At 28.7% G+C, this 20,893-nt stretch overlaps 4 protein-coding genes across 6 annotated transcripts; 2 read left to right on the top strand and 2 right to left on the bottom strand.

Annotated features, from left to right (window-relative positions):
* Positions 1 to 1,369: 1,369 nt before the first annotated feature.
* On the bottom strand, positions 1,370 to 8,128 carry LOC129607183 (arfGAP with SH3 domain, ANK repeat and PH domain-containing protein). Of its 2 annotated transcripts, XM_055517963.1 has the most exons (16): positions 7,665 to 8,128; positions 7,016 to 7,088; positions 6,817 to 6,962; positions 6,501 to 6,755; positions 6,358 to 6,443; positions 5,869 to 6,299; positions 5,651 to 5,810; positions 5,280 to 5,555; positions 4,747 to 5,227; positions 4,546 to 4,665; positions 4,180 to 4,486; positions 3,605 to 4,096; positions 3,463 to 3,539; positions 2,948 to 2,992; positions 2,191 to 2,334; positions 1,370 to 1,640 (listed from the first exon to the last, which is right to left on the bottom strand). In XM_055517963.1, the coding sequence occupies exons 1-16, from the start codon at positions 7,788 to 7,790 to the stop codon at positions 1,443 to 1,445; spliced, it is 3,417 nt and encodes a 1,138-aa protein (XP_055373938.1). In that variant the 5' UTR covers positions 7,791 to 8,128; the 3' UTR covers positions 1,370 to 1,442. The 2 variants fall into 2 exon arrangements, with proteins under 2 accessions (XP_055373938.1, XP_055373939.1); XM_055517964.1 differs by lacking the exon at positions 2,948 to 2,992.
* An 874-nt stretch (positions 8,129 to 9,002) lies between these two features.
* On the top strand, positions 9,003 to 12,615 carry LOC129607318 (E3 ubiquitin-protein ligase ZNF598). The gene is made up of 10 exons (XM_055518234.1): positions 9,003 to 9,134; positions 9,517 to 9,636; positions 9,701 to 9,772; positions 9,832 to 9,977; positions 10,053 to 10,399; positions 10,452 to 10,671; positions 10,746 to 10,972; positions 11,042 to 11,985; positions 12,045 to 12,242; positions 12,300 to 12,615. Exons 2-10 carry the CDS (start codon positions 9,517 to 9,519, stop codon positions 12,462 to 12,464), a joined length of 2,439 nt encoding a protein of 812 aa, XP_055374209.1. The 5' UTR covers positions 9,003 to 9,134; the 3' UTR covers positions 12,465 to 12,615.
* Positions 12,616 to 13,779: 1,164 nt separating this feature from the next.
* Positions 13,780 to 17,511, top strand: LOC129607274 (cullin-4B). Of its 2 annotated transcripts, XM_055518160.1 has the most exons (12): positions 13,780 to 14,243; positions 14,304 to 14,551; positions 14,605 to 14,846; positions 14,916 to 15,040; positions 15,093 to 15,615; positions 15,667 to 15,859; positions 15,916 to 16,052; positions 16,178 to 16,567; positions 16,622 to 16,729; positions 16,787 to 16,957; positions 17,049 to 17,201; positions 17,270 to 17,511. In XM_055518160.1, exons 2-12 carry the CDS (start codon positions 14,398 to 14,400, stop codon positions 17,363 to 17,365), a joined length of 2,292 nt encoding a protein of 763 aa, XP_055374135.1. In that variant the 5' UTR covers positions 13,780 to 14,243; positions 14,304 to 14,397; the 3' UTR covers positions 17,366 to 17,511. The 2 variants fall into 2 exon arrangements, with proteins under 2 accessions (XP_055374135.1, XP_055374134.1); XM_055518159.1 differs by having other exon boundaries at positions 13,780 to 14,551.
* Positions 17,512 to 17,599: 88 nt separating this feature from the next.
* LOC129607574 (mitochondrial intermediate peptidase) lies at positions 17,600 to 20,631 on the bottom strand. The gene is made up of 9 exons (XM_055518652.1): positions 20,505 to 20,631; positions 20,085 to 20,437; positions 19,889 to 20,028; positions 19,560 to 19,826; positions 19,200 to 19,506; positions 18,942 to 19,143; positions 18,498 to 18,883; positions 18,319 to 18,432; positions 17,600 to 18,264 (listed from the first exon to the last, which is right to left on the bottom strand). Exons 2-9 carry the CDS (start codon positions 20,355 to 20,357, stop codon positions 17,824 to 17,826), a joined length of 2,130 nt encoding a protein of 709 aa, XP_055374627.1. The 5' UTR covers positions 20,358 to 20,437; positions 20,505 to 20,631; the 3' UTR covers positions 17,600 to 17,823.
* Between the last annotated feature and the right edge of the window lie 262 nt (positions 20,632 to 20,893).

Below are 20,893 nucleotides of genomic sequence, written 5' to 3'. Positions count from 1 at the left end.
CTGAAAATTTAAAAAAAAAAATAAAAAAGCCATCTTCTTTAATTAAATACTGTCATTTTTATATTTTCTTAAATTTTAATAGTTCATTTTTACATAGATAATTCTATTATTTATATATATATATATTTTTTAAAAGATAACTAAATATGTTTAAGTTTCAATCTTGTTTCCTCAACGATCAAAATTATTTTTAAATTTTATTTTTTTTTTTGTTTTTTATCTTTATGTATTGAAAAGTAAGCAAAGTTTTGGCCTCTACATGTTTTAACAACATTAGTTAATTTCTCAATAAAGTTTCTTTTATCGAAACAGTAACGTTTTTTAATTATTTTCTTTTTCACATTAATACTGTTTTTATACAAAAACGCGGAACGAAATTATTGAAAATTACAATTACATTACAATAGCTAACCGCTATTACAGCAATACGTGATAGTAATAAGTAAATAGTTATTTATTTTGTTGTTTATACTCATTAACTAAAATACAAGTATGTATGTAGTTTGTTTGAAAGTTATAATTATATACATATAAATCTTTATGAAAAAGGTATTTTAAAATTTTTTCTTACCGAAACGGTGGTAACACAATTACTCTTAACCAAAAATTGAATTGAGAAAAATAAATTTCTGAATAAATTTAAGCTAATTAAGGATAATATTTTAGCTCAGACCTCATAAAATAATTTAAGGAATAAATAGTAACTGTCTTTAAAGTTCTTTTCTACTTTTTCATTCTAAGATTCTTTTTTGTATTCGTCGAATTAAAAAAAATTTTAAAATAAAAAAAGAAGCATAAATCTACAAGAAATGAGAATTAGTGAAAATTTTTAAAAATTTATATTAAAATAAAAAATAAATAAATATAAAAAAATTCATTTCTATCTCATTTTTAATTTTCGGGAAAACTAAAAAATTTTTATAATTAACTTTTAAACATAATATAGCGAAGCGACAACCAAATTGTGAATACAATATTAATATTAGAATCTTATTTTTCTTCAAAATTCGAATGATCATTTGTTTGAAGTGTTTAGACAATCTAGTAATTATCTTTCAATTTCAAATATTCGATATCAAAAGTTCAGTATAAAATCTGTTTTTTAATTAACTATTGAAACAGAACTAATTTGCATATAAAAAGATTTAAATAAGTAAATAACAAATCATATTGTTATTTAATGCATTTAATTAAATCAATTTTTTTCTTTTTAGAACGTAGTTTCCCTTTAACGTATATATCTTTTTAAATCAGTGATATATTTTATGAGATTTTTACGTCTTATATATGAATTATATATTAATAACCTTCTTTTACATTTAAAAAATAAATATGGAAAACTCTACACATAAAAAAAAAGCTAATCAAATAATTAAAAAAATAAACATTTTAAATAAATTATGTATAAATTTATACAACATAAAAATTTTACAATGCTAAATTTAATCCGGAAGCATATGAACAAAACTAACAGGAAACATTCCACGACGATGAGGGCTACCTTCGATAACACCCTCCATCCAATTTTCATCATCAGTTCTTTCATTTAAAACTATTAGTATTTCACCTTCTTTGAATTCTAATTCATCATCATTGTCTGCATTGCAATCGTATAACGCTCTACATCTTCGTAATCCAGACTAAAAAAAAAAAAAGGAATTAAGAAAAGACAATATAATTTAAGCATCGGTTGTTGTTATAAAAATCCTGATTTTTGATAAAACCACGTAGAAAAGCATTTATTTGATTGAACGGAGATCCCCCTACTGTACCAACCACTCTTTATATTTGTTTTTAATCAATTAATCAAATAAATTTGCAAAGCTTCAATAACACCAATGATGGAAATTCTAATGAACCGTGTTAACAAAAAAAAATTTTCTTAAAAAGTTAAAATAAAATTGGTTGGTACGATGAGGTCCTAGTGACACGAAGCAACAAGTGTAAAGCGGTTTTCATTTTTACTTAACCAATACGGCGGCTAAGTAAAAAGGATTTACTTAATAAGTTTTCACATAATTTCACACAGTTTAAATATTGCCATATCAGTAGAAATCATTAAAATTATGTTAGTATCAAAATTTTAGTAAACCGAAGAAAGACACATAATCCATAAAATTCATGTATGTGACTTGGAAAATTTAAATTGATTTTTGATAAAATTAATTTTTTTGAAAAGAAACCACTTACGTAATTATTGAATTGTTTAACTTTGGTATTTAAAATTTCGTCTGATGAAGCATTTGATTCGACAGATATATCTAAAGGGTTTGATGAGTTACTATCAACATTCCACGTTTCATAATCTGAGTAGTTAGCTGATTGATTTAATAACTGAAAGAATTTAATAAATATTAATTGTATGTAATGAAAATTGGTATTATAAATGGAAATTATTATATTCTCACAATTTTGTTAATTTTTCGAAATGTTCATGAAACAAAAAATTAGCAACGATTTGCTCTATTCAAATTTTATTGTTAATATGAACTCTGTCATTAAAAAAATTTTTTTTTTAAATTGATTATGCCTAATGCTATATGATTTGATTACGAAAATGCAAGGACAAAAGCAAAAATCTTAAAAAAATTATATAATGTATCGAATAATACAAAATTCAATTCTTACAAGCTTGTTAAATAATAGATTTTGCTTTTGCCGAACACAAAAAATTTAAAACAAACAATTACTTTATTTTAATTTCAATAAAAACATTAAAATTTTACTCTTCAGTAGCATTGCATAAGACTTTATTATTAGATCTCATTTAATACTACTGATTTTAATGGGTTTAATTTAAAATAACTTAACAAAATTAATTTTTAAACTTTTGTTACACACAAAACCAAAAAAAAAAAAACCTTTCTTAAATATACATAGTGTATATATATACAAAGTACATTAAACATATACCAAGTACGTATATTTAAGGACAAAATAAATCTACCAAATTTTTAGCCGCCATTGCTCTCAGCAATCGTTCTATTTTACGCTGTAATTGAAATAAAATATTTTATTGCCGCATTTTTTCTTAAAATAAAAAATTTTTTATTTTATTTATAACATTTTCTATAAATATAAGTATTTTAACTAAAAATACTTGTGTACAATTTTTTATAGAAATAGAGAATTAATTTGAATAAATTAAAAAATATAAACGTAACAAGAATTTTATTATTCACTCTTGATCTTTCTTAAATCATTTGACTTTTCAAATTGTGTCTAAATTCTAATTTTTTATTAATGCTAGGAACTTCAACTATATCAAAAATTATTTTATGACAATATTATTGGTTATCTTTTGAGAAAAAATAATAATAGAAGTTGCAAGATGTAATGATATTAACTCTCAAAACCATTATACTTTTTCAATTTTCATTTTCCCTGATTTTTTTTATCGATATTTTAAATGATGCTAAATTTATAACATTTTTTTTTATTTAAAAATAAGAAACAACAAACCTTTCGAGGCGGAGCGATCGGTCCCTCATCTAAGGAACTAATACTTTCGTTTGATTGTGCATTTGAAATCTCTTTGTCTAAAATTTATACATAAATGATCTCTTTAAGTTTTTTTACAAAAAAAAGAAGAAAAAATACATACCAGGTGGAGGACCTGGTGGAGGAATCTTAGGTCTTGGCATGCTTTTATCTACGGGTTTCAAACTAGGCATCTCGCTAGCAGGAGGTAAAACTAGTTTTGCTCCAGCTAGATGAATGTTACGATTTAGTGATTCACCGCTTGGAGATCTTTTATGACCAAAGGTTGTCATGGGTAGTATAGTATCTTGTTTTTCAAATTTTAATTGTTGATTAGCTATTAATAAAGGATCAAATCTTTCGAATGGTTTGTTATCACAATAATATGTTGAATTATTGACCCCGCCTCCCACACTATTTCTCGATGATGAATCAAAAGTTCTTAAATGAGGTAATGTACTATAATTTTCCGTTGGATTTTTATGATTACTTGTTCTGATATCATTACTATCAAAATTCTGTGAATTTCTTGGTGCATGTGGTAATGTTCCATAAATTATTGTATTAGTAGATGGTGGGGCAGGTGCCGTTCTTTTTTTTAAGGAATTCATATTTGCTAAAAAACAAAAGTTTTGAAAAACATATACAAAATGTTCTAAATACCAGTCTAAAATGTTCTAATATGTTTCATTTAAATACCAGTCGATGTCGACTTTCTTGTTCCCTGGTTTAAGGAGCCGCCCGAAATCAATTTTATGCTTCCGGAAGCTGAACTAGGACTCGACCCACTCCCACCAGTAACATATGGTCCGACAGACATATGTTGTTTAGGACTAGTACCACTTTGTATGCTGTATGGCATGTTTGAAGTTAAATTAAAATGTCTACTAGATGGACAACTTGAACTAGGACTAGAACCGCTTTGAATGGAATCACATGTTGACGAACGTGAGCGGAGTATTGGTGAATCCCCACCAGCAAAACTAGGTGGACGTGATCTTGATTTCTATAAATAAAAGTCGAAATAATTAATATGCATCAATATAAAATAATAGTTTCTCATACTTTTTCATCCACTACAGTATCATCATCTGAAAAATCAGTAGATCCATCGTCATTTGGAAGATTCCAATCAGTATTAATATGATCAAAAGCGCTCTTTTCTCTTCTAATAGCGCATTCAATCTAAAAAAAATATTTAGTTAATGGATTACAGCGACGCAACATTTTAAGAAAAGCTTAATTATATTCAAATCTTATATTTACCAATTCTACACAAGCATTATTTCCTACTTCTTTGGCAATTTCTAAAGGAGTTTTATTATGACTATTTTTGATTTCATAATCGGCACCAGAACGCAAGAGTAATTTTAAACACTCTCTTCTATCATGCAGAGCACACAAGTGCATAGCTGTGTTTTTACCAGTAACGTCTAGCGGACCAGGTGGGTTTGTAGCTTTATTTAAACCTTGTGTTGACATATTTTGTATTAAGAAATCCACTATATGCAAAGTTGAACCAACTTCACGTAAAATAGCTAAATGTAATGCTGTTTCGCCAGCATCTGATGATGGCAATGTGCATGTTAAATCAGCACCTTCAGCCCACACCTGCAACAGTTGACTCAAATCTGCATTTATGACAGCTTGTTCTAAATCACATCTTAAATCATTATCGTCAGCACAAGTTCGCATAACGTACCTCTTCGCAACATACTTTGCTCTTATAAAATCGTAGCGCTCTTCCCTAGAAATGAAAAAATTATCATACTATAACCAAAAAAAAAAATGAATCGCACATTGAGCTGTCAGGTCGTAGTTTTATTTTTCCTAAAGTGGCCTCCATAATTTCATTTAACGTATGATTTCCCATTGCTCTAGCAATTAGTAAATTAGCTGTTGTCAAGTTATCTAACGTTAAACTTTGTATTCGTGAGTGATGAACTCCTAAATCGCGATGCACACCAGAACATTGTATACAAACAAGAATACCAAAATTCAAACTTATCCATGTTACATCATTTTTAGATCCGCAGTCGCAACATTGATCGTTACCAGGAAGATTTTGAACATATCTTTAAAAAAAATATTAATGTAATCAATAAACTCCAATACATGTTAGTAAATATTCGAAGAACCATTTGTGCAAATCCATGTCAGTTATACTAACCTTATTACAGTTTTTTGCAATTCTACCAAACTCGGTGACATTTGAGGATTTGCATGTTGAAATGCCTTGGTTAAAGCTTTTTCCTTACAGTTAACTAAAACAGCCATCCATGCCTTTTGATCTGCTTCATCTTCTGCTTGAAAATGATATGGACGGTTATCTGTTAAAAACAAATCAATCTAAGCAAAATATTTATTAAAAAGAAAGTTTGAATATACAGCTTATTAAATCAAATCCCCTTTTATCATCTGGCACTGGTTTTATCTGACAGGTTAACAGATTTACTCGTGTTGGTGGTTTCGTTTCATCTGCATGACAAATATCTAAAAATCCATCGGCTGTAACCCGACACCTACGCTTTTGCCAAACTCTTCTCACCTTTCCTTCACTTTTTTTCAATAAATGGCCGGATCTTGTAATACCGTGATGTTTATCTCCTTGCAATTGATGCAAAGAATAGGCAGTGCCTTTGTCAGTAATAACATTTTCGACTCGTTCAAAATCAGGCGTACTTCGCAATAAAGTTTTTAATTCAAGAAGCTTCTTTTTGTCATCATCTTGATTTTGTTTTATTGATTGCAGTTTTACGCTAAGGTCGTCAATATATGTTCCAAAGTGTGCTATAGTCTTCAATCCATCCTTAAAATAGCTATTAATATATTCAGTAAATGTAATTTTGTTTTCAAACGTTTAAATAAAATATTTACTTATTAAGCGCATGATAATACTCAATAAAATGCTGCAATAATTCGATTCCAGTTTTAGTTTTGACCTCTTTGTATTTAATTAAATACTAAAACGATATTCTTGTAGGTTTTAAGTGTTTCACTCACATTAGAAAAAGACTAACCTCACAAGTTTGCAACTGGTAAATTTTTCGTTCTTTTTCCATTTCTTCGGCTATCTCAGCAGGATTAATTTCGGTTCTTACCATCCCTACTTCTTTTGCTTGAGCTTTTTTTTCCTTCTCTATTTTCATAAATTTAGATTCGTAATCTTTGGCTGCTTTCTCGAAGGGTCTTTTCATTTCTCCTTTAACTCCACGTAATTCAGATTTCAAAATTGTATCCACAGGAAACATCACTATGTTATTGATATTTTGCATCTAGTAATCAAAATTTAACGTAACAAAATTTTCATATTCAAAATAAATGGTTAATATTTACCAAAGTTTTCATCAATGCGCTTAATTCTTTTGTAACAACCGAAAATTTTAAAAACGCAGCACCTATATCTGGTTCCTCCTGGCTCAGGGCTATGCTTCCTAGTCTCTCCAGTGCCCGAACTAAACACATCTCATTATCAACATGAGCTGAAATATTTTTATTAAAATGAAAAATAAATATGTTAAGGTAAATCTATTACTGTTGCCAGAATGGTGGACAGCTTTGATTGCCTTTTTTAGTTTAGTTAATCCTTCTCTATCCGATTCTAATCTCTGCAAAAAAGAAAAAAGCATGAATTTACTTAAACAATTGTAGGTTTATATTAGTTGTAATATTATTATTTGCAGGTAGGTTGTTTGCACCTACCTATTTAAAAAAATATATTCAATCTGGTAAACAAGCTTTAAAAATAGAACAGGCAAGCAAGTAGTTGTTTTCCAATATAAATATTTATATACTTATATTTTTCTAAATATAAGTAGGTACTTACCTACATATATAATTATATCATTTTTTAACTTATGTGTTTCATGAACAATATAAATTTCATTCCCTTAAGTATTAATTGATTATGATTATTTAATTGGTTTAATAAAGCTAGCACCATAAAAATTTTGTGCTTATCATATAATAACAGCAAAATGTATTATACAATTTCTTGAAAAATTTTGAATTATCTATAGTGAGTATAATATACATATTTACAACACTTACCTATACCTACCTGTTATAGAAAGATTATTACCTTATCTATAAGTAATTGATTAAGAACATAGATATATCCCAAATCAAAAACGAAAATATCTCTATTGAAAATAATATCTGGCAATGGCTAATTTTTTACTTACATCTTCTAATGTATTGATTGTTTGACGACATTGTGGCATTCTAGAAACAAAAGTTGAGGTTGTCGGGGAATTATAATCTTCTCTAGTTTCTTCTACAAAGTCGGAAATTGCTATTAAGCCAGGCATTTTTGCTTTGTAACTTTTTCAACAAGTTGAGGGTATCTCAATTTCTTTCTTTATTGTCTGTATCCCTAATCTTACTATGTTTATACACTTCTCATTTTCATTTATTTTCTGTGAAAGCTAATAAAATTTAAGCGTCAATCTGTCACTTTAGTCACTCCTTAGATATTTTTTTATATGATTGAATTTCGTGAATCACACTTATGGAATTTATAAAAATATGTAAGCATAATGAACTTTTATATTGTTTGCACTGTGAATTTATTTTTCTTCTAGATTGCCACTTTAAATTTTCATACCGAAGTCATTTTAGCTCTCTAACTTGTAAAATTACCTTTATATCTGTTAGTACGTCATTTGTCACTATATTCAATTACATATTCAATTGAATTCAGTGTTACCTTCTACAAGAAAATAACAATAATTCATTTAAGACTTTTTGTTTTTGAAGTAACTACTTGGATAACAATTATATAATACAAGAATTCCTAACTAGTTTTAGGTACTGTTTACATACATGGCAAAACCGACGATATAACCTTAACCTGATAAAAATTGTATATGTAAACCCCGTTTGACATCAGATACCATGCCTGCTATCAAATAACAGAATTTACTCTATTCAACAAGCCTATTAAGCTTAGTAAGTCTATTCTCTTCTTACACTAGTAAGTCTATTTTCTATTCTTATCAGATTTACTGTTAGATTTTTTATAAGTAAAGTGACAACAATCAATAATTTGGAAAAGTTTTGAACTGCGGTCAGTTGATATTTTTTTTCTGATTATAAATTTTGTAGCAGATTTTTAAATTTTAACATAAAGTTTGAGCTTCAGATAATTTCGTTCTGGCATATTAGACTTTATCGTAAATTTAATCTTAGATTTTGCCCTTTATATAAACAGTAACTTTCAGTTAAACATCGCCTTTCCTTTTATTTATTTAAGGTGAAATTTTATTCATTGCTGCTTTAATTTATGCTTGGTGATTCCGGAAATTTGTGTGCTGCTGTTTTACAACGTGGAAAACTATTTTATTGAAATCATGCATCTCCTTTTCAATGTCAAAACATTATTGAATTATTTTCTTTGTTTAACAATAATAATTTGATATTGATATACTCGATTCAGTACTTACGTGAGTCTTGGCCTTTATATTAGAAACTTTATTTGACGTTTTCAATATTTGGTAATACTTAACTTGTTACAACTTTAACATAATTATGCCACCATCACTCAATCCAATAATCAAAATTTGACTTTTGCATTCAATTGAAGCACTTAATCACTATTTTCTGAATTTGTCTATTATTTTTACGTGGATTTTTAATTTTCAAATTTTTCAGTGGTAAGGCTAATATGTATAATAAGTATGTATATTTATTAAAAAGAAAGTCTAATAAAATAAATACAATGTAGTGAACATCAATATTAAACAATAAATTTTACGAAAAAATAATTTTGATAATGATATTTAATAAGACTCTTAAAAAATCTAAATTTAATTTTAATTTTTAAACTTTTTTAAAATATCAATATTTAAAATTGACAATGAAGATTGAAAGCTATTGAATCAGAGCCAATTGTATGCGAAATAATAATTTAAGTACACTAGATACGTACACGTTAAATGTCAGCAGAAAAGCTCGGAAATCGTGTGTTTTATAATTGAAAATAAGATTAAACTTGCATCAAGGTTAATTTCGTTATATATTGTAATTTGGTTTCAGATGTCTGAAGTAATTGCGAATCAAGTTCATTCTGAAGAAAATCAAGCAGATATCTGTGTGGTTTGCTTTAAAGGTGTAGATATTTACAGTATTGGCGAATGTGATCATCCTGTATGCTATGTAAGTCATTTCATATTTCAAAAACTCGTCCAACAAGTTATACTTTTGTCGCCTTCATATTTAGGAATGTAGCACAAGAATGAGAGTCCTTTGTCAACAAAACGAGTGTCCGATTTGTAGGAAATCACTTTCCAAGGTATATGTATAATATTAAAAATTTTTGAAGTAAAATTTTTTAATATTTTAAAATTGTAGGTAATTTTTACTCATAAGAAACAGAAATATAGAGAACTTGAAGCCAGTAATAGATCGGAGCATTATAATAAAAAGTACAAAATCGCATTTGAAAATTCAAAAATTCAAAATGCGTTCTATACATTGCTCGATCACCCATGTCCAATGTAAGCTACAACATAATCAAAATACAAAAATTATTAAAGAATACATAGAAAATATAATGAAACTTATATTTGCAGATGTAAGTGTTCACCATTTCATCATTTTGACGCACTGAAAGATCATGTACGTAAAGAACATGAACGTTTTTACTGTGATATATGCACAGAACATTTGAAAATATTTACATTTGAAAGGAAGTGTTATAATAGACATGATCTAGCAATGCACAGACGGAAAGGAGATATAGATAATACTTCACATAGAGGTCATCCTCTATGTCAATACTGTGAATGTAGATTCTTGGATCGAGATGAATTATTTAGACACATGAGAAAGGAACACTTATTTTGTCATTTTTGTGACGCAGATGGGTCAAATGAATTTTATGCTGACTACGAATCTCTGCGTGAACATTTCCGGAATGGTATTTTGTTTTGTCTGTTAAATAATACATATAAATTATTGATTTCTTTTAGAACACTATCTTTGTGAGGAGGGTGACTGCTCTCGTGAGCTGTATACAGGAGTTTTCAGGTCCGACATAGACTTGAAAGCTCATTTTGCAAGTGTCCATAGAAAATCTTTAAATAAGCAACAAGCAAAACACGCGAGGACTTTACAACTGGAAATTAGATTGGGTCATCGGGGGAGATCTTCTAATCAAGAAAATCAGCCTGGTGCTAATTTACATTTGAGGTAAATTTTAGTTTTAATTACAAGATTATTGTTGTATTTGTTGCATAAAATATTAAGAGATATTGAACTATTAGGAGATCAGATTCCAATGATAATATTGAAAATCAAGCGCCGCAACCTGCTCGACCAGTGGTCATTGCACCTCTCAACGAAGAGGAATTTCCTTCTCTAGGTGGATCAAGTAGTAATTCCTCGTCTGTTTCTTTAATGCGTCCTAATATGGCAAATATAAAAAAATCTGGTCCAGCTGGTCTTGCCAGAACTAAGGAAAATTTTCCAGCTTTGCCCATGAATGAATCAGGTTTATTATAATTTATATAAATTTCAATTTTGTTACAAATTTTCAGGATCTGAAATATTTTATTTTCAGTTACAAACAAATTAACAAATAATAATCACACACCTGCCAGTGCTGTTTTAAAAGGAAGTATAAAATCCAGTCAAAACAAATCAGGATCAAATGGAATGGTGATACATGTTTCCAATAGACCTAAGTCCTCAAATTCAAAAGGTTTGGCGAATATCAAAGACTTCCCAGCCTTGCCAAGCCATTCGAAACATTCTCAAATTAGAGAACCTGAAGATGACTTAAATTTAGGTCCATACAATAACTTCAATTCATTAGTTTTAGCAAAACATCGCGCACTTGTTGACAACTATGTGTCTGTAATAAATCCAGCTGGGAATTCAAAAATACAAACGATAGCCGAAAATAGCACAAAACCAAAAAAAAATAAAGAAAACAATGACATACAATTAAACAGTAATGATTTTCCTGCTCTAAGTTCTAAACCGGGAAACAATATCATTCAAGTAAATTGGGTTAAAACTCCCTCACAGAATGGTTTGGACCGTAAGTCTAAAATAGCGCCAGCGCCTGTATTGCCAAATAAAACGGAAAGTACGAAGAGACGAGAACGGGAAATAGTAATAGGGGACATGAATGACATCAATAATAAAAAAAAGAACAGCAAAGGTTCAGAAAGTAGGAAAGCTAACGAATCCAAAAATTTGAAGTTGCTTGAAATGAAAAAAAATTTAGAATCCAGCTCCAGAAAACTTAATGACAATGAAATAATAAAATCAACAAAAAATGTTTCGGATAATTTTAGCAATAATGTAACAAAAAGTCTAAATAACGACTCTGAAAAACTTCAGGTCATAAAACCTCCTCCAGGTTTCAACAGTATAACACTTAACTCGGTGGCAAAACCAACATCATCATTAACTTTTACTACTTCACTGGGAGAAAGTTATAGCATTATACCCAGTAATATATATACACCCCCACCAAATGCAGATGCTAGAAATAAGGTTAGTTTTCATTGATAAAATACTAAATTTGGTCTCAACTAGTTTGTTTCTTAAATTAGGAACTACCATTCCATTTTGAACAAGCTTTACAGACTGTGGAAGCATTTAACGAGTTTCGTAAAATATCTAGCGAGTTTCGTCAAGGGAAATACAACGCTGCAGCTTATTTTGAAGAGTGTCAAATAGCATTAAAAGATAAATTTAACGAAATATTCCCTGAACTTCTGGCGCTTTTACCTGATATAAGCAAGCAACAGGTACTTATTTTTAAATTTCAAATGCACATTTGTTTGTACATGTCACAAAAATTGTAGGATTTGTATTTAGAATACCAGCAATATCTCAAGAAAAATTCAAAAAAATTGCAAGAACACCAAAAATTGGAAATTTGCTATATATGCAAACAAATATTAAAGTCTTTTGATTTGGATAACCATATTAACACACATCAACTAAATTCAAATTTTCCGAAATTATAAGTTGATCAAATATACAAATGTAAAATTTAAACCGAAGGTGCTATTTGTTTTGTAAATTTTTAATATTCAAGTCATCTAATTTAAAAATTAACAAAAGTTGTAATATAAAACAAGAAATTAAAAGTATTTAATTTTCTTTTTAAACCTATAGTATAGGTTATAATAATAAATAATAGCATATAATTTATGTATCTGACTGTTAATATGTACATTACAATGTATGAGTCTCGGCAATTTTGAATGTATTTGGAAATGTAGGAGTTTTGGAACGGGTCATCGGGGAACCACTAATTGATTAGCGATTCCAGTTATATACATATATGTATTTCAAATATTAATCATACATACATACATTTGTATATTAGTACATGTTTACTGTATACTTTCGTATAGGAATATAATCATCATGAGCTTTTCTTATCATATTTTTCTTACTCTTGACGAAGAAAAATTGTATAATGTAGACAACTCTTTCATTCATAAAAACCTCAAACTTGTCATCTACATACCAGGTAACCAATTTTTGTATTTTGTGAAAAAAAAATTTCTGAAATCAATTTCGAAACTTGAAATTCGATAACGAAAACCGAAATATTTTTCAATAATATGCCGCTATTTCAAGTGAAGCAGTAGAATATTGGTGATTGTGTATATCTATACTCACATCATATAAAAATATTATATTATAAACATATTATGCTATAATCATTAATTTTCTTCACATTCAATAAGAAAAAAAGTACGAAAATGAATCGTCTAATTTTTATTGCGTGAGAAAAGGGGGAATATCATCTATTAACTGCAAATTCACTTTTTTTTTTGTATTGATATTGATATGACTTATGAATACCTTTGCTCTGTAGATAAAAATCACTTGATAGAAGATACTTTATTTGTTCTTTTAGTTCGAATTTTGTAAAAATTTTTTATAGAATTTATAGAATTTTTATTTAAAATGTGTATGTATGTACATTGTGCAGATGTTCAAGCTTCTTGTTTTTCAAGAGATGAAATTTAAGTGTGTAAACGTCCATGGATTTTGTATGATAGAAAATAATAAAATTTATCAAACAAATTCAATCAATAATGTTTGATGTGCGTGAAAACGCTGACTGGTTTTAATGATCTGAATGGTTTTATGGGAAGTGACAGTCTTTCAACCAAAATGTGTCTGTAAGTATAAATATTATGGAATCGGTATTAAATATAATTTTGATCTCGACCGTTACCGCGCTGCGGTGTCTTTAATCATGACAGTCGAGTGTAGCATAACACTGACATAACATTATTTTTGACAGACTAAACAAATGTCTTCTAACTTTCAATCACCGCTTCATCTATAAAAAAAAGTCAAAATCGCAGGGTTGTTGTAAGAGATCTTTAAGAATATTAAATTACTGATACTTGTAGCAAAGGAAATCAAAATATTATAAATCATCATTTATTAGGTTAATAAAGTTGAAAATGAGATATTTGATATAATTTATAAAGAGAAACAAATACGTCCATTAACAATCCCCTGGACATATTTAAAGCATCTGCTGTAGAACAAGAATTTTTGTGTTGAAGCTATTGTCATAATCGAATAAAAAGTGGATTTACACATTTTCGAACAACTTAAAAGGGAAATTAAAAAAACACTGTTTTTTCACGAATTCAAAAGTCATTTAATGTAATATAAACATTATATTTTATACTTTTTATCAACTGCAAACGTGAAAAATAATTGAAAAAAAGGAGAAAAGCAAAAAAAAAAAAACAAAAATACGAAATACAGAGGTATAAAAATAGTGCATATTTTCCATTGTGATTTTTTTAGACTATGTCGAAAAAAATTAGGGTCTCTCTAGATGACATTGGAAACAATATAATAAATAAAAAGGAGGGAAATAAGTTTTTTAATCGCACCAACAATAATTTGAATAACTCTCAAATGCCTTTTGGAACTCCTAATTGCGATAGAAAACCAAACTTTTCAATGGTAAATTCACATCATGGTGACCAAGGAACTCTTTTAGCGAAGGTCTCTCAAAATATATCATCAAAACCTGGTGACGTTAAGAAAATAGTTATAAAAAATTTCAAAAGTAAGTTAATTTGCATGTAAATCGAAATTTAAACATTTTTTGATTGATTTCAGCCAAACCAACTCTTCCGGATAATTATTCTGAAAAAACATGGGAAAAATTACAAGAAGCGGTTGTAGCCATTCAAACATCGAAACCGATAGCCTATTCTTTAGAAGAATTATATCAAGCAGTTGAAAATATGTGTAGTCATAAAATGGATGCCCAATTATATTCAAAATTGGCCGCATTAACAGAAAATCACGTTAAATCTAATATTGAGCCTTTTACAACTAGTGAAAGTATGGATAAACTGGTATGGATAGCAATTGAAAATATGTCGAGGGAATAGTAGGGAGTTATGAAGTATTTAATTATGTTTTAGGTTTTCTTAAAAAAGATAAACGGTTGGTGGCAGTCATTTTGTCAACAAATGATAATGATGCGAAGCATATTTTTATATCTTGACAGAACTTATGTTTTGCAAAATCCAACAGTTCATTCTATTTGGTACTAAATATCTTTTATTTTAAACAAGTTAATATTTTTATTATTTTTTAAGGGACATGGGGCTGGACCTCTTTAGAACACATATTGCTTTAAATATTTTGGTTCAGAAAAGAACTGTAGAAGGATTATTATTGCTCATTGAAAAGGAACGAAATGGGGATGCGGTTGATCGGGCCTTATTAAAAAGTCTTTTGCGTATGTTGTGTGATTTGCAAATTTATCAAACAGCTTTTGAAGAGAAATTTCTGGTTGCAACTAAGCAATTATATCAAGCTGAAGGTCAACGTAAAATGCAAGAACTTGAAGTCCCGGAATATCTAAAGCATGTTGACAAACGTCTCGCTGAAGAGAATGAACGTCTTTTATATTATTTAGACTCAAGTACAAAGTACCCGTTAATATACACTGTAGAAAAAGAACTTTTAGCGGAGCATTCAACTGCAATACTACAAAAGGGCTTAGATAATTTACTTGAGGAAAATCGTTTGCAAGACTTACAACTTCTTTATAATTTGTTTAGCAGGATCAAGAATGGAACCACTGAATTATGCGGAAATTTCAATGGATACATAAAAGTAATTCATAAATAAATTAGTTTTTTCAATATTTAATTGTATTTTTAACAGAAAAAAGGTCGTACAATAGTAATTGACCCGGAAAAAGATAAAAATATGGTTCAAGATTTATTAGATTTTAAAGACAAAATGGATGTTATAGTTCATACTTGTTTCGAGCATAATGAAAAGTTTTTAAATTCGCTGCGAGAAGCTTTTGAATATTTCATAAATCAAAGAGCTAATAAACCCGCTGAACTTATTGGTAGAATATAAAAATTATTTTTCCCATTTGATATAGTTTTCTTAATTTTATTGTAGCTAAATATGTGGATATGAAATTACGAGCTGGCAATAAGGAAGCTACCGAAGAAGAACTTGAACAAATTCTTGATAAAATAATGGTTTTATTTAGATTTATTCATGGCAAGGATGTATTTGAAGCTTTCTATAAAAAGGTTTGTATTGAGTTAAATTATAGAAATTCTATATGAATTGTGTTGAAAAAATAAACCAAGATTTTACCTCGAGGAATTTTGATTCAAACAGTAGGAGGAATGTAGTAATTGTTAATTATTTATAGGATTTGGCGAAACGACTACTAGTTGGAAAGTCAGCTTCTGTGGATGCTGAAAAGAGTATGCTGTCCAAATTAAAACAAGAATGTGGTGGGGGCTTCACGTCTAAACTAGAAGGAATGTTTAAAGACATGGAACTTAGCAAAGATATTAATATCGCATTCAAACAGTATGTCTCAAATACTGATAAAAAATTAACTACAATAGATTTGACCGTAAATATTTTGACCATGGGTTATTGGCCAACTTATCCACTAATGGAAGTAACAATGCCTCCACAACTTGTCAAATTACAAACAGTTTTTCAAAAATTTTATTTAATGAAACATAGCGGGCGAAAATTACAATGGCAACCCACTTTAGGACATTGTGTTTTGAAAGCTCAATTTTTGCATGTAAAAATTTCGCACATACATTTCAGCAAAGATATTAAATAATTACATTTTTAGGGTCCAAAAGATTTTCAGGTCTCTTTATTTCAAGCTCTAGTGTTACTTTTATTCAATGACAAGACTCTCCTAAGTTTTGAGGAAATAAAATCTGCTTGCAACATAGAAGTATCAAAATTATAATCGTATAATTTCTTAATTTTTCATAATTTTAAAATTTAATAGGATGGTGAATTAAGACGCACCTTACAATCACTAGCATGCGGAAAAGCTCGTGTAATAACGAAAATACCTAAAAGCCGTGAAGTTGAAGATAAGGATCAATTTCAGTTTAATAATGAATTTACAAATAAACTTTTTAGGATAAAAATTAATCAAATACAAATGAAAGAAACGGTAAACTATAATAGATTATAATTTTATTTAAAAATATAGTTAATAATTTCTTTGAAAATCATTTTATTTATTATACAAATCTATTGCACAGACTGAAGAACAAAAAGCAACAGAGGAAAGGGTTTATCAAGATAGACAATATCAAATTGATGCAGCTATAGTAAGGATAATGAAAATGCGAAAAACTTTAAGTCACAATTTACTTATTAGTGAACTATACAATCAGTTAACCTTTCCTGTGAAAGTAAGCTATTATACTCAAACATACTATGCATAATTTTTTGATTTTTAAACATCGTCTTAATATTTTAGCCGGCTGACCTTAAAAAAAGAATCGAATCTTTAATTGACCGAGATTACATGGAAAGAGACAAAGATAATCAAAATCAGTATAACTATGTTGCATAAAAATCTTGAAAAGAAAGGGAACATTTAAATAAAGATTGAAAACAAAGCTGTAATAAAAATTTGAATCAAATCTTGTTCGAGAAATATAAGTTTTGTTTTATAAAAATATGAAATAATTAAAAATAAGGTATACATTTATTTTTTAATAATTAGCTTAAAAAATACTGATGAATAAATAAGAAAAAAAGAAAAGAAATCCCTTGAATTTTATAAGTACGTATGTACATATATTAAGAAATAATCCGATTTTTTTTACATATGAGTATGAGTATAAATATTTTTTTTAAATCTCAATCTACACGATTTTTCATATTTTATATTCAAATTCATATCTCCTTATTCTTAATAAATATGCTTAATGCAATCATTTTTATTGCATGATACAATTTCCAGTAACAGTAAAAAAATTATGGACTAATATTTATTTACAAACATAAAAAATTTTAAAATAGTGTGAATTAGTTGGTCAAGTTGATATTGAGCTCTTTCGACATTTTTTGCATATGCTCGTTATTGTTATCTATTTCCCTTATCAAGCTTTCTGATAAAGTTTTTGGGTTTACTTCTTTCCCTAGAAAGCCTTCAATCAGCTGTTTGCTTGGAATGCCTCCACCATGACTTAAACACTCTTTTCTATATTTTTCGCCAGCTTCTCTACTAAATGGGTCAGCTGAAAAATATGTTTGCCAAATCCAAGAAGCTACGGCCCTTGAAAGCAAATATGAATAGTATTTCGCACCATATCCGACCAAATGTGAAAACCTTAGTTGCCAAGCGGTATTTTCCACATAAGGTAAAGTATAAAATTGCTGTTGAACTTCTTTTAATGTTTCTGTAGTAGTGGATTTCTGTTGCTCAGGTAGACCATGATATCTTTGGTCTAACGCAGAATAAAAAATCTAAAACATTATAAAATAATGTTAAATGTAAATTAAATCAATTTATTTACAAACCTGTAGTTCGGTTTCACTTGCCATAAATAAATTTTTTGATGCACATAATCTCTGAATCATTTCTTCTGGCATGGGCTCTTTTGTTTGAAAATGTTTTGCAAAAGTTCGTAGTACCTTAAGAAACATGCTAATTATTTATACACAAAATTTTTAGATGAAATTTTTTTTAATATTCTTACCCTTGGATCTGATGCAAAATATTCCATTAAAACAGAAGGAACCTCGGCAAAATCTGTACTACACCTTGTACCTGTTACATGTTGGTATTCAGTTCTAGCTAGCATGGAGTGCATTGCATGACCCATTTCATGAAATAAGTTATCAACCATGGAAGGGTTTAGTAATGCAGTAGCATTCCAACGATGCTGACGTAAATTCAACATTACAACTACGATAGGCATCTGATAACTTCCGTCATTTAACTTTTTACCACCTTGAATAGTGAAATGACAATCTTGATTGGGTTTATTAGGGCGTTCAAAGAAATCGCAATATATGTATCCCAATAATCCTTCTGATTCATGCACTACAGCTAATTTGTATAATAAATCTGTCCAATCTTCACCTAAAATAGAAAAAAGTTTTTGAACATACATAATTTTTTTGAGATATTTTTATAGTACCGGGTTCCATAGGAACAGTTTCTAAGGTTATTCCATACAAAGAATGCATTAATAAACTCAACCCGTCCATACAACTTCCCAAACTAAAAAATGGATTAAAATCTTCAATGGAGCCTTGCAACCATTTCCGCTTCATTAACATTGTAAAATACGGGGTATCCCAAGCTGCCAATTTAGCATTGGGTAATCCACTATTGCTTTTCTAAAATCAATAATGAATGAAAGCCACAACATTATTAGCCTAAATGACTTAAGTACTTTAATTTTTTCCATTAAGTTGAATTCTTTTTCTGATCTACTTCTTATAGATAGTGAAAGCTCATCAAGAAATGAATTTACTGCAGATGGATTTTCGACTGTACTCGCCTTTAATGCTCGATCTGCGTAGGTATCGAAACCACAAATCGTCGCTAATATATAACGATATTTTATAAGATCTTCAAGTAATTTTTCTTGATTATGATCAGGATATAAAAAAAGCCTATAAGCTGCTTCACGTGCTACAGAGCTAGATGAATCAGTATATAAACCTGAAACATATATCTTGTCACCTTCAACTGGAAAACTAAAAATAAATTTCATTGAAAGAATTCTTTATAAGGAATTAAAATTTAATACTGTTTTCTTATATCTTCTGGGAGTAAGCTTTTCATTATTGAACGGGGATGAACAGCCCCATCCATGAATTTCTGTCCTATTTGTAAAATGGCTTCATTTATTTCAACAACTTTTTTTCTATATGATTCTTCTAAATGGATACCGCTTTGCTCAAAGTCGAACAAAAACAATTTAGCAACGTGCTGATCTATAGCACTTGTTTTCATTAGATCACCATTATTTACTACATACTGCAAGGCTTGAAACAGCTCTTTATGCACATTTAATCTGAAATTTTCTAATAAATATAATATATTTTAAAAAACAAATTTTTTTGCTTTAAAAATTACTTTTCCACAAGTCCACTGACAGTAATACATGCCTGGGTTGCAGCGTCTGAATATTTGTGGTCAGGGTGAGATAATCTAATAAATTCAGCTAAATCAGCCACTTTGCATAAAGAATCTGATAATTCATCAAATATTTCCACCTGTAAATTTTAATAAATATATTTTCATTAAATACATAGTAAGTCAATGTTTCTACCAATTTCCTTTTGCGGTTCAAAGAAACAGCTTCATCAACTAAATTTTCCGTTTTCGATATCACATCTTCTTGTAAAAGGTAAAACCCTTCCGGCGTTCTTAACTGTTTTATATTGAAAACACCAGTATTAGATTTCGTTATATTTAGCTTTTTCGGTGGAGGTGAGTTGAAAGTTGTTGCAAGAGGAGACCAAGTAGAAAGATTTCTCAAAGTAATGCCGATTTCATGAAAATTAATCCTTATTCCAGTTTTAATTTTATAAAAATTAATCATTTTTTGTATAACGACAATCTAAACATCAAGCATGTATAGTAGATTCTGTCGTCGCCCGTATTATCATATAAACCAAAGAACTATGTAATGTATATTAAAATAAGTGTAATTATGTAGTTTCAAATAAAAAAAAATCTATTTTAATACTTATGGTAACTCAAAAAATCTATGAATTGCTAGCAAGTAGCATAACAAAATTTTTGTTATGAGGAAAATAATAAAAATTTCAGATGTTTTTGACAATTTATTGGCAAAATTAAGTAAATCCAAAAAGTTTGACAGTTATCGAGAGTCGAAATCGGTTTATCCAAAAGGATTGATATATTTTCGAACTTATTTCTAGTGGAATCGAGAATTGTGCCTGGGAATTCGATTTATTTGAATGTGTACTAAATAATCTTTAACTCTTACGGCGACCATTATAAAAACATATCAAATTTCCTAATAGAAGGACTTTTAACGGAAATTTAAGCTACAATCCATTTTTTTTGTTCAAACTATTGTCTGGTTGCGATAATTATTACAAAAGTTATTAA

Source organism: Condylostylus longicornis, unplaced genomic scaffold, assembly GCF_029603195.1.
Source record: "Condylostylus longicornis isolate FDR11 unplaced genomic scaffold, ASM2960319v2 ptg000027l, whole genome shotgun sequence".
Lineage (NCBI taxonomy): Eukaryota > Metazoa > Arthropoda > Insecta > Diptera > Dolichopodidae > Condylostylus > Condylostylus longicornis.
This window is presented reverse-complemented; position numbering and strand designations above follow the sequence as displayed.